The sequence below is a fragment of the Filicampus tigris genome, chromosome 1 (assembly GCF_054856515.1).
Source record: "Filicampus tigris isolate MCC_2025a chromosome 1, RoL_Ftig_1.0, whole genome shotgun sequence".
NCBI lineage: Eukaryota > Metazoa > Chordata > Actinopteri > Syngnathiformes > Syngnathidae > Filicampus > Filicampus tigris.
Genome location: NC_141217.1, coordinates 24,051,787 through 24,069,891, shown reverse-complemented (window position 1 = coordinate 24,069,891; position 18,105 = coordinate 24,051,787). Strand labels below are relative to the sequence as shown.

The 18,105-nt window shown below is 39.8% G+C and overlaps 1 protein-coding gene across 2 annotated transcripts in view; it reads right to left on the bottom strand.

The window, feature by feature from the left end:
- The window catches only part of prex1 (phosphatidylinositol-3,4,5-trisphosphate-dependent Rac exchange factor 1), a 92,038-nt gene that overhangs the window by 61,355 nt on the left and 12,578 nt on the right, over positions 1-18,105 (bottom strand). For both annotated transcript variants that reach the window (XM_086028340.1, XM_086028350.1), the window contains exons 2-4: positions 7,478-7,543; positions 7,165-7,287; positions 1,706-1,810 (exon numbers count right to left, since the gene is read on the bottom strand). In XM_086028340.1, coding sequence (XP_085884466.1) covers positions 1,706-1,810; positions 7,165-7,287; positions 7,478-7,543 — 294 coding nt within the window. The remainder of the gene's footprint in view (positions 1-1,705; positions 1,811-7,164; positions 7,288-7,477; positions 7,544-18,105) is intronic.

The following is an 18,105-nucleotide window of genomic DNA, read 5'->3' as shown; positions in this document are numbered from 1 at the left end:
ATAATAAGGCATTCACTCGGGCAAACATTTTACATATTCACAATTTAACATCCATACAAGTTTACAAATGTCTTATGTTAAACACTGCAAAACAAACAACACTTAACTTTGACAACAACACTGAAGCATTACTGCTTTCAGATTAATTGTTGTTGATATTATACATAATTCATTTAGAAAAGATGTTACAGAAAAAAACATCCAGCAAGAAGGCAAAGAAAAATCAAACCATGATGAAATATTAAATTGTTGACGCTCTGAACGGAGCTGTTGACACATTACAAAACATTATGCATGAGGGCAGTTAGAACTCCAAACTCTGTTATGTCTGCATGTCTTGGCCAAAAATGCTGGTCAAATACCAAATTATATCACTTTAGCGGAATTCGACTTTGTAGGTTTATTGTATCTTGTTCTTCTACATTCAACATTTATTTTTAGTGACAATGTTTCTAATTTTCTGAAGGTTACAAGACCAAGCGAGCTCAATCTGATATATAATCATCATTTTACACACATAAATGGAAGATCGGTTAGCCACAGCGAAGACTGAACAGCACGTATCTAATGGAGCTGCAAATGTTTGCGCACGTAGCAAATGTTTTTTTCATCAGGATTCCTAAAATCATGTTCAAAATTTATTTGCGACAAGAAAAAACTGTTTGCGACAATTTAAACTGTTGGCGAATGTCTAGCGAACGTCTTTGCGGTTGTTTACGACCTAGAACGAACCCTGACGAAAAATCAACATTCGGGCCATAGCCAATACGCAAACACTCATCAAGCTTCGCCGCTCAGTGAGATTCGGGCTCTAGTCAAAAATCAACAGCAACATTGTTACTCTGATCCTGCTGTTTCCAGAGCTACGGGTCAGAAGAAAGCCACGGCCGAAAACATCTGGCAGCAACAAACTCATGTACATCGGATCTTTCTACCAATCCCATCAATGCTGCCAGCAATACACAGCTGGCTGACCCCAGCCCCCCTATCTCCCCAGCCCGTACAAGTCTGCAGAAAATTTCCTCAGCAAATACCGGTCACCACTTTGAGCTTATTGTCTGGGGCCCAACGCTTGGGGTGTCAAAACATGGAAACAGCTAGCAGCGGAAACACTACAAGAGTATCACACAAAAGTGACCTTGATAGCCGTTGCATCCTGTCCGGGCAGGAAGAACCCCTATGACCCTGTTATGGTCTCGGTATCTTTATGCAAGCGTTATAACATGGAAATGGATTTGACAAAGGGACGAAGAGGAGGAGGGATATGACATTAGAAGAAATATGTCACACTTCACAGGGAGATTCGGAGAGACAGATGACGATGGCAGTAGGTGGGAACAAATGAGGTCAAATGTAAGGACAAGTGCCAATAGGGAACATATTAGACTCATAAAGGATGTACAGTACATAAAGACAAGCATGATAAATAGTTTTTTTATAGAATAGAATAGTTTTTTTCAGTACGCTAACATTACGTACAAAAGCAAGCAAAAAACATTGTTTGTGTTTGGCAAAGGTACAAAAGCTTTTTCAAGCATCCCACAAAATTAATCTGTTTTTTTTTCTAAAGCATGAAATTGAATACATTTTCATTAAAAATTTTTTTTTTTTTTTTTAAAACAACAACAATCCCACAAAATACATTTTGAGAACAGGGAGTAGTAGTCAAACAACGGCATTGACGAAAGAAAAATTGGCTTCTTACCAGGAGGAAGGTCCTGATGTGGGGTATCTTGTTTAGCTCCATGAGGAGCCGCAAAGCCTTCTCATGGTTGCTACAGTACTCGCCATACACTGAGAAACTCTCCCTCTGCCAAACAGAAAAAAAATACACAATAGAGCTCTTATATCTTTTAGCTGGTTGTTCATGATGACACTTCAAGTGTATTTTAATGACTATGGCACCTTATTGTTTTTCAAATAATGTTACTTGTCCTCAAAGAACCCAACGATTAAAGCCTGATAGCTTTGAGAAACTTCTTTTTATCTCCTGTTTTTCTTGTGTAAAGTGATACACTGACCTCTGGAAATACTGTATAGCCATTTGTCATACATTATTCACATAGCTAGCATTACAAATACAAGGCATAGACACCATTAAGGCCACAATTGACCCTGAAACATGTCTGCCTTCTGTTGTGTGCCCCTTTTATGTGCCTACAGTAAGCTACAGCCGTTAGAATGTGAGACCATGTAAAACATGGAATTATGCTTGAGGTTAGTACGTGACAGTGTCTTATGAATTAGCCTTGTAAGAGATGTATGAACTAAGAGTGATATAAGAAACAAAGCTGCATTTAGCAGGAAGAAGTTTTTAAATCACCTGAAGAAAAAGTGTGGCAAGTTTGAGATTAGAGATTCAACCTGTATGTGATGTATCTTACTTTAGTTACGAAAGCTAAAAAAAAAAAAGTGCACGAAAGTCATAAGTGACCGTAGTTGTATTGACCAAATATAAAGTGTGACAGCATTCAATCTGCAATAATCATTTGCATTCTCAATCGTAATCTAGCAGAGAGCTTTTCATGCATAAATTTATGAAGTTAAAGTATGCTTACAACGAAGGCCCGATCTGAAATATTTTCTGTCCTTGGATGTCAACAAACATTCACCTCAAGTACACGTAAGGTAGTGTTCTTCTCTTGCTGATGGCTGAACATGAACATCAGAACGACGGTGAAAGATACCACTTGTGCCCAGAATAGCCCCCTCAATTCTTTGATGAACGTAAAGCTTTATTTAAATTCTTCTTCATTGGAATGTTATTCCAAACGCTAGATGAGAGGTTTGTGTCACGCTCTGAGAAGTGAAAGCATAATGGCTGTAGTTCAGAACGTATAATGACGTGAGTGTTTGAGGACTCGCGGAAGAGACGCCCAGATTGAGCAAATATTGACGCCTCTGATTTCTCGTCCAACATGCAATTACTTTTTGGACTTTGGAGAGTTGGAGTTACCCTAGGGGCAAGAGTATTCAAGTGTGATTTCGTGACTCTAAGAACTAGTATTTGATGCAGCTAAAGAAAGTAACTTGTAGTAATTATAGTCATGTCAGTAACGACGCTTCCTCAACGAAACGCTCAGCCTCTGAATAGTAATGATCAGCCATGATTGGCAGCTGGTCTTATGGAACAATGTGGGAGGTTAATCAAATCTCATTCACGGTGTTGACCTCGGCCTGGGTCAAGGGCTACGACCGGAGGGTGCCAGACGGGACCGACCAATTGGCTGAGAGCTATCAATGCTGAAGGTGATGAAGGTCATGGGCTGCAAAAAGAAGTGTTATGGATATGCAGCTACAAAGGGGGTGCGTGTCGGGAAGCGCAATACCTTCAAAGTACAACACATAAACACTGCGCCACACGTCATCAGAAACACATTCACAGTAATGATGTTAAATTTGAGCCTTTTCACATAACACATTTCACAGAAAACAAAAGGTAAGCTTAGTCTATTCCTAATCTGAAGCCGAACTGAAAAGTGAAAAAAAAAAAGCTTTTTTATATTAGATACTGTACACAGTCTTTGTATTGCAAAATGCAATATTTTCATCAGAATATTCAGGTTTTTTATTTTTTTTAATGTTTTGGGGAGACTGTTGCCGTGTCGTCTCATAAACTCATATTGCTGAAAATATTTCACAATTTATATGAAAAAAATGCGTAATTCAGAGAGTTGGTATTTTAAAGCTCCTCAAATAACTTCTATTTTATACAGGACCTGTGTTGAAATTATGTTGATATTTTAATCTGCTTGTAAACAAGTAAAAACAATACATTCCAGTTAATTCTCCTGAAATCAAATGTGCAATGTGATTTGAATCAGAACATTTCATTGATCCCTGGGGAAACTGGTTGATTGATTTATGCAGAGGTGGGTATGTCTGTCTGTTTAAAGGCATTTGAACTATGTGAATGATTTCAAATATGAATCTGCTTCTACCTTTCTAAAATGTACTTACCGGCACACACATAATACTAATAATACTGTGTATAGTGTAATCTTGATGCTTTTTGTTGACCTGGTGTAATATTACATTAGTGAATGACATTTAAATGCAATTAATTACTGTATAAATACTGACATTTCATAGGTTTTGATTTATTGCTCTGACTAGGTATCGCTAACAAAAATCAGTATTAAATACTGCCTTCAGTCATCCATCTTCTGTCCTGTCATATTTAGTCACACTTTTTTTCCAGCAAAGTTCAGTTCCAAATCTGAGCACCTCCTGCGTGCACATCCACAGTCTGACCTTTCTGTGGCCCAGTCTGACCACACAGTGATGGAAAAAGACTCCCGTAATCAATTTTCCACCCTGACAGACGGAACGGTCTTGACGTCTCAGGCACATGTGGGAAGGTCTCATCTGATGAGCCAATTGAAGGAGTTATCAACAGACACTTACAATGAAAGTCACTTTATGCAGGAAGCAATTACTGAGTTGTTTGTGACAAATGACGATAGATATACCGGTAAAATTCAAAAAGGTATGAAAGCTGAGAGATTCCACTGCAGAACCAAAATGTGGAAAAAAGAAAGGAATTCACAACACTTCACACGAATGCATCATAGCACAATGTAGCAATTCCCTGATAGTGTGCGAATATGCTTCCTGAGGTCTGTGAACGGCATTGGGGATGACATCATAGTGATCTGAAACACATGTTGCCTTTTTTTTTCATTATAATTTAAATAATGTCAATGACATTTTAATTATTACATTTCCAAACACTGTGTTGGAGTGCCAGTTGCAGTATAGTTGTGGAGGGTAGAGCTAGACACACTATCGCTATCTATTGATTAATTGACAGTGAAGCAAAAAGTGCTTCGACAGAAAATATTGTGGCTTGTGACCAAATGTGACATCAAACACACATTTTGCATTTACTTTCTTTGGTTAATTAACTGGAAAAATCGCATGCGCTCTCAAATGCTCTATAATGTCATACTATTTATGCATTAGCGGTGGAAAAAGAAGAGGTAGTTTTGATTCACTTCGGAATGGTGTTGTGTGTGGGGGTTCACATACTGTAGATGTGTGGAAAAAATGCTAGACCAAGTATAAAAAGTAAGCTAACACATTACACTTACTGTATCACAGTCCTTTAAAAATTGAAACACATTTTGTAATACAGTCGTATCCCCGTTTAGTGTGCTTCCGTCACTCAAACCGTACATGACAAAATGCATGTCCCCGAGCAGTAACACAATTATCACAGCTCTTGTCTGATAGCGGTTGAGCGCGATTGTTGAAAGATGCCGTTTAAAGTTCCAGCATCACTGCAGCAGACCGTGGCACAGCACCCGGCTGTGACACTCAAAGGCCTCAGTGAAAGTTGACTTGAAAATAGTTGGTCAAAGCAAGACAAAGTGAGGGAGCGCGAGCTGGAGATGGAGTGCGACCGGCAGAAATGGCATTGTCCCCTCGCAGACTGACACAGCAGCTCTTCCTCCCGGGACACAGACCCTTCTTTGTTTGTCCCCTGAGGCCATACGAGTTCAAACAGAGGGGAGCGGTGGTAGTGGTGGGTGGGGTGAAAAGCAGGATGGATGGGTGGAAGGAATGTTTACAGAGACAGAGCCAAGGAGACACTCCAAATATATTATACTCTAGTATATATGACACTACAGTTACATCAGTTTGTCCAACTTTTCAAAGGTTTACAACAACTGTGCTATTGTAGTGCTAAATAAAAGTCATTTAGAAAACGGATAAAAAAAGAATATTTTCCAGAGAGAAGGTGGTCAGTGTGGTTCAATATGAGTAACATTTGCAGCATGTTTTTATCTTGCGGGTAAAGTGAGCAGGTAGTTCGATGTTCCAGCTGACTTAAGAAAATATTCATTCAAGGCATTGGACTTTAGTGACGACACAAAAACTCCACTTTTCATTAGCTAGTACTAACCACAAACTGCTCAGACTCAGTGTTAACCGCCACTTCAATAATTTGCATAATATCACTTTTTAATCAACTTTACTCTCTACTTGATAACTTTACTCTCTACTTCAGTTGTTTTTCAAACTTTTTGGAGTCAATTCACATTTATTTCATTGAAAAAATCCCGCGGCACACCACCAGCTGAAATAGTGAAAAAAAAGCTTATTTTAACAAAAGAAGTATTATAATATTTATATAAGCATTTTTTAACATTGAAGAATGACATTATGTTATAACGTATTGAATAGGAATTAAATAAACAAAAAGAAACAAGTATTTTATAATGTTTCATATTGATACTTGGTGTGAAACATGGGCCTGTTTGGATAAACATGCGTCACTAATTCGCTTGTCTCTATACAAAGACAATTAGCTACCTGATGCTGCTGCTCCTGTTGCTGCTGCTACCTACTGGTATGGAAGAGTACTACAATGTAGTAAAGGCATGATTACGCTGCCAGGCGCAAGACCGCACAGGCACACGAATTAGATCCTTTCCCACGGCACACCTGACAATATCTCGTGGCACACCACAGTTTGAAAAACACTGCTCTACTTGATATGAATAAATTGATTTGTTTAAAGCTCAGTGCTGCAGCCCAGGGGTCTACCTTGGTTCGATTGGACTCTAATTCCAAAAAGCTATTCGTTCTGAATATTGTAGTGGGAATGTATACTGCTTGTATATAGTCAGTTGTGGACATGTTCCAGACTCCAGGGCAAAACTTGATTTGGGAGGTGAATACCAATAAAAAAAGAAAGCCAGTACCACAGCTAAAGCTCTCAAGGCGCTCAAGGACAATGATAACAGGGAAAAAACGTGATAGTGACCTAGTGTTTTTTGCCAACTACCCACAAAAACCTTGTTTTAATACGACATAATAGGTCAACTGGAAAAAAATCCTAAAAATAGAGAAGAAGATATACAGTAGTTATAGAGTAATTGAACTATGTCGGTTGCTCAGCTCGGTTGCATGTAAACATTGTGAGTGACTAAGGAAGAGAGACGGAGTGAAAGTTACGGGAGGATGCAGTTTTTTTGGGGGAAAAAGAAGACAAGCATATGCGTGTCTCAATGAGTAGGGGGTGCAAGAGAAGGGGCGCTAGAGGCAAAGTTAAAATTAGGGTTATTTTCTGTACTTCTGTGGTTACGGGTGAAAAGTGTGCATGTTTTGCATGCCCATGCAGTTGCTGTTTGTGCATTTCTGTTTTATTGGACTTACAAACTGGAGAAACACATGTCCCAGTGCATGGTGAGGCTGGGGTTCGGGCTGCAGGATGGCCTCCACCGAGGACAACACCTCTTTGTGCAATTCCAGGATGTCCTCAATGTTGGAAAACAGAATCTATAAACAGTGGGATGATTTAAACGGAGAGGATAGAGAGGAAAGGGGAGATAAAGGAAAAGGAAAGGAGAGAGGAAGGAAGTGGCCAACAGATGGATGAAGATGAGGGGCAGAAAGGTAAAACGGGCAAAATAAATTCAGTGAGGAAAAAAAATCCAGATTGAACTGTTTTTTTAGAAGTCAGTCCTACCTTGACGTGTTCAGGTGAGAGACATTGTTGGTCATCTGCAGTTTGTCTGATTCTGTGCAAAAATGCCTGGGAAAGGAAAAAAAAAAATGGTAGATAAGTTTCGTGTGTTTGACAAAACACGAAACACACATGGCATGGAAACGGTCTAGTCCCTGTTTAGCATGTCTGAAATTTGTATGTTGTATGTGAGGCTTCTTCTCACTGATTATTGCAAAACGTGAATACGTTGCCCACTTGGAAAGAGATAAAGGGGTCAGTTTAAAAGGGAAAGTAACCTAAAAATGTTATTATCAATAATGCATTTCTTTAATATGAATTAAGCAGCAAAATCCATCTCAGGGGGCGGCCATTTTGCCACGTGCTGTTGAATGACATCACAGTTGCTTAGGGCTCGGGTAACGACCAATCACGGCTCACCTGTTTTCTGAGTTTGGTCATGTTAATGTTCACAAGCTGAGCCATGATAAGTCATCAGAATACCGTGCTTAGAATAGTGGGGCTGCAGACAACATATTATTGTAAAGAAGATTTTTGGGTTGACTTCCACTTTAATAAGGCATTAAGCCTTTGAACAACATTGCGTCACATGAGCATAACTTTTTTTCTCACTTTTAATGGAGCCATGAACAGAAAAGAAAATAAGCTAAATTAATCCACTAATCAACAAAAACAATCAATTGTTAAATTAATCCACTTTTTTCCCCCTAGAATGATTGTTTGAATTAAAATCGTCCAAATCCTCTGAGTTTAGGATTTCAACAGTAATTATTCTCTGATTTCTGTAGTCCTTCATGAAATCAGAATGGGGCGGTTGATTAATGAAATGCTTCGACAACAAACGCAAGTCCACTGTCTATTTTTATGTACCTTTACCAGCAGCACCAGCACCATAACCGGAGTAACAGCGCTTTTATATGGTCACTATGGTAACTTTTAAACCTGCAACAGACACTACAGAACAAATATGAAGCAAATGAAAACATAAAACTCACCATAACGTTAAATCAAGAGGCACTCGCCGCAGATTATGTAGAGCTGGCTTTGTGCGTGGTCTGTTTTTGACTCATTTTGCTAGCTAGTGGATTAAATATTAGTGTTACGTGGCTAACAGACAATCACCGTAGCATCTTGACATGCGTCAAAAGTCCATCATAGAATCCAGTCACTTTTCAAAATAAAATATTTTTAAGCCTCGGATACTAAATAAAACAGAAGTACGCTAATTTTTTTCTTCTTTCGGAGTAGCCCGCGGGCCTGGTATCTGGGGACCTTTGGTCTATATTAGTGGTCAATTTTCACCTGTTCTCACTACTTTTCCAAGTGCATTGTCGGTAATTTTGAGTGTATTACATATTATCTCTCTGTACATTTGGACACCCCTACAAAATGTTGTGACCCCTATATAGTGCATTATATAGGGAATAGTGTGGACATTCGGACACAGCCATGGACTCTATTCACCTATTTGGTTGTTTTGTTTGGTTGTCACTATTTAGGGTGACCACTTTTTCCACTTCAAAATAGCACTGCATGAAAGAGCACCAGTCATCGCAAAACACGAATGAATGACAACAATGGAGAACGAGAGCCTCCTGTATTTCTTTCTCAGTGTGTGGCTGTTGGCCACAGTAGGGAGAATGTTTTCTATTCTGTCCAACTAAAGTCAGAACTGTGCCGTGTTATGCAAGTTGAATTCGCTGGTGGGATACACACCGCTATGATGTCATGTTTATTGCCGTCCTGCCATGGAAACACAACCGAATCAGTATTTGTCACTCTAATGCAAACCCTGGATCAGAAGTGAACAACATGATATCGCATACCAACGTTTTTTGCTAGTTTACTTTGTTTGTTTTCTGAAACTGCGGATGTATTCTATCAAGTGAGTTAATGCACCCGAAAGTTGATGTCGAAGGTAGAAACCAAAATAACTGTTGAACTGTCAAACTGCTTCCAATATAATGACCATAACAGGATCACATCAAATGTGATTGTGGAGGTGTGCACTTTTGTGCTTGCATGCTGGCCAGTAGCAATTGTGACACGTGAACAAAGACGGTGAAAAAAAGAGGGATGTGAATCTTTCTTCTGCCACCGCTTCCCCATTCTTCTGTCCATTATCCCTTATCTGACAGTCTTAAACCTCCTCAAACCATCTGACTTTCAACCTAAGCTCCAGACAACCATCGCCTCCAAAATAAGAGGGAAAAAGATGTCAATTCCAAAACCACCGAATGAAAATGTTATCCGCACCCACCTCCTTCCTCATCTTCCTTCCTCTTGCTGTCGATGTAATGAATGGTGTTGCACTTTATGAGTGTTGCTAAGGGCTCGGACCTCGCCTTGCAATTCTGTTGTGACGGCATTGAATTGTGCAAACTGTTGTACAAAGGAAGAGCGGACACTCTCAAAGTTTTGTGAAATCGCCATACCTACTGCCACTGTCTGATTGACATTGTGTTAGAGGTACAATAGCACCAGATTTAAAGTAAACAAAGATTCCTTTTTTATTTTTTCGCTGTACTACAAACAATTCCAATGAAGTCGAGACCCTGGGTAAAATGTAAAAAAATATATATATATGATGGTTTGCACATCATTTTCAGCCTATATTCAATTGAATACACTACAAAGACAAGATATCTAAAGTTTAAATTCAAACTCTCTTGTTTGTTTTTTAAACCCAATATTCACTGAATTTGATGCCTACAACCAGTTGCTATCAATTCCACACAGCCAACAGAATTCATATTGTCGTAATTTAAAATAGCCTTTGTGTGGTCATTTCACTCAGCAACTCTGCACAACAGTGGCACGCAAGAATAAAAAGTAACATGAGCACTAAAACTAAAGCTAACTTGAGATGTAGAGGTAAAGTACATTTCAGCTCTGTAGAGTTTAAAATGAGTGGATTTGCATGGAACTTTTCATTTGAACTGTATGAGCTAAATCGATTGACTCACAGCTCAAAAGCAGTACATTACCTTTCAAATAATGGCTCTTACGATGATGCCCAAGATTTGATGTGTGTGTTTTTCCCATTCCACAAATCAATGACCTGCAATGAGTCAAGCACCACCCTTTAGGTAGTGCATCAACCTGATTGGTACCGCAACGGATGGCTGCTAAAAGGTAGCAGTAGCACATTATAAATCAATTATTTTGATATAATCCATAATGGAAACAAAAAAGCAGTGGCTGTACTCATTTGAACTTTATTGACCTGTGTGGTGGAGACAAAGCTTTACCGGCCACTAAAATAGGTGATCTGGGTCTCAATGGGAACAACAGAGATGCTTTAGCGCTTATTACGAGCGACTGCAGCATGCAAATTATTTTGATGCTGTTTATGACATGTTGCTGCTTCAAGTTCAAGTCAGGGCCAATAAAACACTTTATGCTCTATAAAAGTAAACTCCAAGTCAACACCAAGTGTTACTTACAGTAGCTCCCCCCTCTTAAAGAGGACCAAAACTTATAATCACACATTTGCTCACAAGATTGAAGCCATTATAATTTCTGAGGGGACCAAAATAGAATGCAAAAACTCTGAGGTGCCACCTCTCTAATTAAAACCAGGGATAAAGGGAATTCATAGTTGAGTACATACTGGCTGTTATTTTGGGGAGGAACCTACAATACTGTGTGCTTGAGGTGTGCACTAATTATTTTTTTCCCCCCATATGGCAATTTGTCACAAGTCCACACTGAAGGGTTCAATCATCAAGTGAGAGAGTGCCCAGTGCCAAATAAGACAAGAAGTGTCTGATGATGATGATAGCAGGCTGAGAGAGAGCAAAAGATGAACAAATAAAATAGGGGAAGTGACAATGGTACAAGTTAAAACGAGTTTAAAAACTACAAATATCCAACAAAAAATGTGCTACACAGATGTGGTGACAGGATGGATTATAGTTGGGAGGATGGTGGGCCAGGAGCAACAAAGAGATCCTTTCAGTCCAGTTCTCATTCTGGCCCTCCTCAACCAGTTCTCACTCTATTGGCCATCCTCAACCAGGATTGTGTTGGCTGTTGTCATTGTTCCATTACAAAGCACACAGGTTTGTTTGGAGAGAAGATTCGGGCTTTCTCCAGCCACCATCCTGTCTCAGACACTGACATCAGTAGGTGGAGCAGGGTGTGCGCGGACAAAACATATGCCAAGTGATGTGTCAGTAATCAATACTTTGATCCTCTTGACTGAAATAATTTGAGAGTACAATCACAATCAAAAACAGACCAAAACAAAATTGGCTTTCAGTAGAATACAGAACACTGCCAGGACTGAACAATCCTAAACATGTCCGACGTGGTGGAGTTTGCAGTAGTGTGCCTCACAATATGTTTTTTTTCCCCATCACGGCTCTATCAGCAGAACTTGGCAGATCACTGCCTGACTCGACACCGATACAAGTGCACTGTAAGGTAAAAAAATAAATGTTATTAAAATGTCGATGCATTCTGCGCAGATAGGTGTGAATCTGCGCCGGGCGGCACGATTTGATCTGTTTGAAGCGAAACGAGAGGGGGGCGAGCACAATCTGCTCAAGATGGTAAATTTGAACTGAAAGACACACATCGAATCGTCACAGCCAATCAGCACCCAGAATGTAATTACTATGTTACTATGTCACACATAACAACAGTGCACAACACAAACACAACCTGGTGGAATATCCAATGTAGGACAAAGTAATCATTGTGGTCTGTGGGCAAGAGAGATACACAACACAGCCAGCTTCCAATTCGGGGACCTGAGCTAAAAATGAGCAATGCTTGGAGAATGATGAGAGAGGAAGTTTACAGATGTTGAACTGTGAACAATTAAGATAGCAATTTACATTCACCAAAGTTGAAGCACAACCACCAGCAAACTAATTGACTGTGTTCCAAGTTTTTTGGTTCTGTCGCAGGAGTAGGAGGAAGTCGGAGACCACCTTGAATTTCCCCCATGAACAAACACACATGAGACATGCGAGGCGAAGCAACATTTCAAGTACAGTTCAGTTGTACTTCACTTTTTAATAAAATCAGTTACAAACGTCTCTGTTTACGAATAATTCTAGTTACGCTTTAAGTCAAGGTACCAATGAAGCATTGCCGTTGATTAACAACAACAGAAATATCTACTTTGCGTACGGAAAATCAGCAATAGAGTTAAAGCTGCGTTTAGCCATGTACTGTAGGTACAAACAGTGCAGCTGAAAGGGGACATATGACAACCATCAACACAGGCTTCACGCCATTTGCTCAGAGAAGACAATACCGCCAAGCACTTTATATATTGACATTAAGATATGAGCCGTAGCAAAGCGGCATGCTGGAGTCATGAAAAGAAAACGCTGTAACTGGAGTCTCCCCTCTGGACACAGTTGTTGGGCTCATTACTTCTTAATAAGCATACTGAGAAGCAAAAGGACGCAGCTGATGGTCCTTGTTTACTCTCTCCTATCGCCATCTCAGATGACCTTTGTGCTTTTTTTCGGACATCAGATAACTGTGGTGAATAGTGAGGTCTAGTGGAGGGTCATGTATTAAGGTATATGATCTTCCGATTGGAAAAGACAAGGTCTTATCTTTAGCCAATGGGTACTCACAACTACCGCAAATTGTACTTGTAGTTTGTTTAAATCACTGTGGTGCTCAAAGTGAAAAATAAAAAATCATATCTCCATATTAACTAAGGATGAACATTTGACTTTATAGGGGAGTAGGATGAGTTTAAATTGAATGCGCTGGGGAACGGGGAGCCAGTGGAAGGTTTTTAAGGTCGGGGGTGATATGATCACCGGAGCGGGTGTGAGTGAGAAGGCGGGCGGCAGCGTTCTGGACATATTGCAATTTATTAAGGAGTTTGGAGGTTGTGTCGTAGAGGATGCTATTACAGTAGTCAAGGCGGGAGGTGATGAAGGCGTGGATGAGGGTTTGGGCGGCAATGAAACAAAGTGAACGGCGGAGGCGCGATTTGTTCCTGAGGTGGAAGAAAGCAGTTTTGGTGATTTGTTTCGTTGTTCTTTCGACCTCACACTGAGTGAAATTGAATCAACAGAACCTCGAGTACTTCAATCAGTTGATTAATCTATTAACCTCACAAATTAGCTTGCATTATATCAATCTAGTTCAAACTATATTCACTTGCCATTTACAACGGCATTGAAATAATTCACTTAGTTAAATTATCTTTTCATAACTGAAATTAGAGCTGGAGAGTTGTGTGAAGAATTACAAACACTACAATTGTTTGCGTTTTGAGGAATGGTAATGGTGTTTATAAATGTTCGAAATGAAAGCTTATCACATAGGCTACATAACTCATAGTTTTGTGCTGGGAACATTAATTGAGTTATTTATAATATAATAAATGGTTCTTGGCTTTGTTCCTGCTGTAGCGTTTTTCACATATGATTGCTTGCAGACTACGCATGCATTCTTGCTCCAATGAAAAGTGTAGCGACATCAATCAGTGTGTTAACAATCGCTGGTCAGATGGGACGCAAATTCATCTTGTGAACTGCCAGCAAGGACTCAAGAGAGATGTTGCACATGACAGCCTCTTGCCAGAAGGGCGGCAGGCTGTAAAGGTAAACTGCTGATGATGCAATCCCACAGGAGGCGAATAACAAGCCTATGTAGCTCTTCATAGATTGCTGCTGAGCACAACTCAGGGGATTTTAAAAGACTCATGTCAGTAAAATAAAGTCGCGAAACAACAAACCAAAATGAAAACATTGTAAAATGTAAAAAGGGGTTTTGAAAGTCAACTTTGAATTGCTTTTAAATTGCCAGTTTTAAAGCACTGCTACTGAAAACACAGTAATTCAATATTTTATTAACATAAGAACTTTAAGTAAATTAAATAAAATGAAAAAGATAGGGGTTTTTTTTTTCCATTCAGTTCACCTATTTTAGTCCACATTACAACAAACGTAGAACAATATAAAATAACACAATGAACTACTAAAAATCAACCCCTCGGGAATAATGAATATGTCTTAAATAATCTTAATGTTACGATCCTATGTAGGTACATGTACATGATCAAAAGATGACACAATTTTGTCTGTGTCTCTATGGGCCAAATGGGCCACAGCCCGGGACCGGTGGTTGGGGACCACTGCCATAAACTATATGAAAAATATGGTATGATAAACATGTTATATCGTACATCTATGATATGTATTGCTAAATTGAATAGATCTACTGCATAAATATGTTTTTGCATTGCCCGTCAGTTTCTCACTTGGTACCCAGAACAGCAAAGCCGCTAGTCCACAGAAAGAGTTGGGATCTTGGATAGAACACAGTTTGTGCTTTGATTGGGACATGAGCACCATGATGGCGGTGTGCCTTTGAAAGTAGCGTTTGTTTTTTGTTCTTGAAGGGTCAGATGAGCCCAGAGCCTCTGGGCATTATTGTTTTGAGGCTCATGTAATCTAGTGGCAGAGCCCTGCAAACTGCACGATAGCTCAACCATGTTCTGTCCTGTCATCCTAACCAGGAGTTACAAGTGTTGGCGTTGTATTTGGCGTGTTTTATTTTTTTTTACAATTCTCATCCTGCACTATTTCCTTTGACCTAAAAACTGTTGAGTATTTTCACACTTAAAACAAGAACCAGTGTGGCCATAAGATGATCGGTGTGGAGATATCATGAAGAAAGCAAGCACTGGTTCTCACATGACAAGAAGCATCATGTGCATTTACAGAAGTATGTCACTAGAGGCATTTTTTATCGTAAGTGCACATTGCATCATCTAAAAATTATATCCAGTGATCAGATGTGGACGCAAATTGTGAAACTGTCCACTGCTGCATCACCTTCCACTTTATTGCAGCAACATACAACATGAGGTACATTTACACAATCTAACGAGTTCCAATAGAAGCACAATATGTGAAACTGTGTTTGCAAAAAGATGACAATGTTTTTTTTTGTTTTGTTTTGTTTAAATCAGCACGGTTCATGATATGTATACTATATATGTTTACCATAGTGATTATAGTTTGCACTGCACTGTGTTGAATTCCATCATATCGTTTCTAATGTGGCTGGTGAATGTACAAAAAATATGTGAGAAGGCTGAAGGAAAACAAAGTGCCACAGAAGCGCATAGTGTGTTTCCGTGTGGCCCACAAACAGGAAGAAGTGTTAGGAGAGCAAAACAAGCTCTTTTTTCAGACAAATACAAATATCATTCTATTCAAGCAGATAGGCAAGAGGCACAAGGAGCCGGGGCAGGAAAATAAACAGTCTGTACAACGAAGCCGTGCGTCTTGCAGCAGATGTTTTTTCAGGGCAGGAAGTGTGGCCTTTGTGAAAAAAGGAAGAACATGTTTAACTACTAATTCCACTGAATCTCAAGTCAAGTGTGAAAGTTAAAACGGTGCTCCAACCGTGACAATTAGACAATTCATCCATCCACCAGTTAGTTCAGGTTTTCACAAACGTTCTCAGTTCAAGACAAAAATAAAAAACTGGGTTCTTCTATGGGACTTAAGGCCACAACAACGTCAACATAGGAGGGCATACAGTAAATGCAAAATAACACAACAGACAGGAATCTAAGAGAGAATCAATAAAATTGCTCACAGACGATCCATTTACTATGACAAGCTGTGATCACCAAAAGATTGCCTCGTTTTGGATTCAGACCCGAAATTTGACAAAACACTGAGTTGATTGAAACCTCAGCCAAAGCAATAATAGGTCATCGCAATTTGGACAAGTCTTTATTGAACGCCTGAATAGATACCTGTTCAATGGCTGAGAAATTAAGGAACATTTTTGTTAAAATTCTAAATGTTGTTACACTACTGATTGAAAACTACCTCCATCCGCACAATATTTAAAATTCTCTTCCTAAAACAATGCCCAATCCCAACAGAGTTTCAGGCTGTCATTATCAAATCATTTTAGAATCGATTTAATGTATTATTCCATCAATTAGCTGAACCACTTTGTCACTGATGACTTGCAAAAATTAAAGAGGGGGAAAAATAGTTTTAGAGGATGATTTTTTTTAGAAATATAATCGAATTTCAAATGATCATGATCATAAACCAACCGGTAACCAACCAGCCACGCTGTAATGTAAACATTTATGAATAATCATTAGCACCTGTTATCAAATGGAGCCTGTTTGATTGACGTCCATTTTTTTAGAGGCATTAGGTTCTTTTTATACTTGACAATTTAGAATTGAAAAACGATATGCGTGAGCCATATTACATCTTCCTCTTTCGTCATATGGGCAAAATTGTTCTGTAAATGAGAGGTCGACCACCATCCTGGAACCGATTGTATTCATTCTCAGAGGTCATTCATCTGACCTGACGCGTACATTTAAGCCAACATCCATCATCATTGCCACCTGACACATTGCAAACACTCTTTATCACAGCCAACTGCGCACAGTGTCATGTACAATCCATCCAGCATGACTGTATGACCTTCAGTCAAAGGGTCAGAAATGTGTTTGAGGGTCTGCGAACTGCCGCACTTAATGGGCAGCAACAAAGAGCCAGACAGTGAGGTGTGAAGAGCCAGATGGACCATATGCTGGTGTGGCCTTGCGTTCGCTCCAATGGACGGCGAGTAAAGTAGCCTGCTGCCCTCACGTCTGCCATGTCAGACTCAGGACACTTTTTGACCTCCACCATCAAGCCAGTCCACACGGTATAATGTGACGCTTATTTACCGTAATATCACCGAGGGTGGGTTTTCTCCGGGTACTCCGGTTTCCTCCTACATTCCAAAAACATGCTTGCTAGGTTAATTGGACACTCTAAGTTGCCCCTAGGTGTGGTTGTGAGTATGAATGTTTGTTTGTCTCTGTGTGCCGTGCAATTGGCTGGCAACCAGTTCAGGGTGTACCCCGCCTGCTGCCCCAAGACAGCTGGGATAGGCTCCAGCACGCCTGTGACCCTTGTGAGGAGAAGCGGATTGGATATTGGATGGATGGATCACCAAGGTCTTCAACTCCTGTTTTGGAAGCCTTGGATTAAATGGCACTATTCTAGAATAAGTGACTCAAGTTACTGGTCATTAAAATCAAAATCACGGCTGAATCCCGTTTTCTGAATCTGAGCCGTGATTGGTCATTGTGAGCAGTTGTGATGTCATTTTCAGTCGACAGAAGACAAAATGGCTGCCCCCAGAATTGGCTAAAAACGAGTGGATTAAGACTTATTCCCCAAACACAATATTTATCAGAACGCCCTGTTTCAACTAGTGCGCTTGCATAGAAGATATTCTTGAAAAAAATATGTTTGCCTTGACTTCCCCTTTAAATGAATTTAGAGGTCCAGTTGGCTACCAGAATCCCTTTTCAATGTCATTAGTTCACACACCTACTGAGGATTCTTGTGTGCAAGTTCTCTGGTCACCAGCAAACTCCCCACCCCTTCCCATCCACGAGAAAACAAGCTGTAAAACAATGCGTCCATTAATGGTCTCTTTTAGGGTAGCCAGGCACAAAGGGGAGGGGCAGAGCGCTGTTTTGGAGAGGCCTTGGGGCCATTTTGGGGTCGACATGGCATGAAATTGAATAAATAAATTTCGAAATTCCCTCTCCAGAGGTCAAAGTGTTGCAGAGTTTGAGAATGGCCCGTGGTGCTGCCACAATGAAG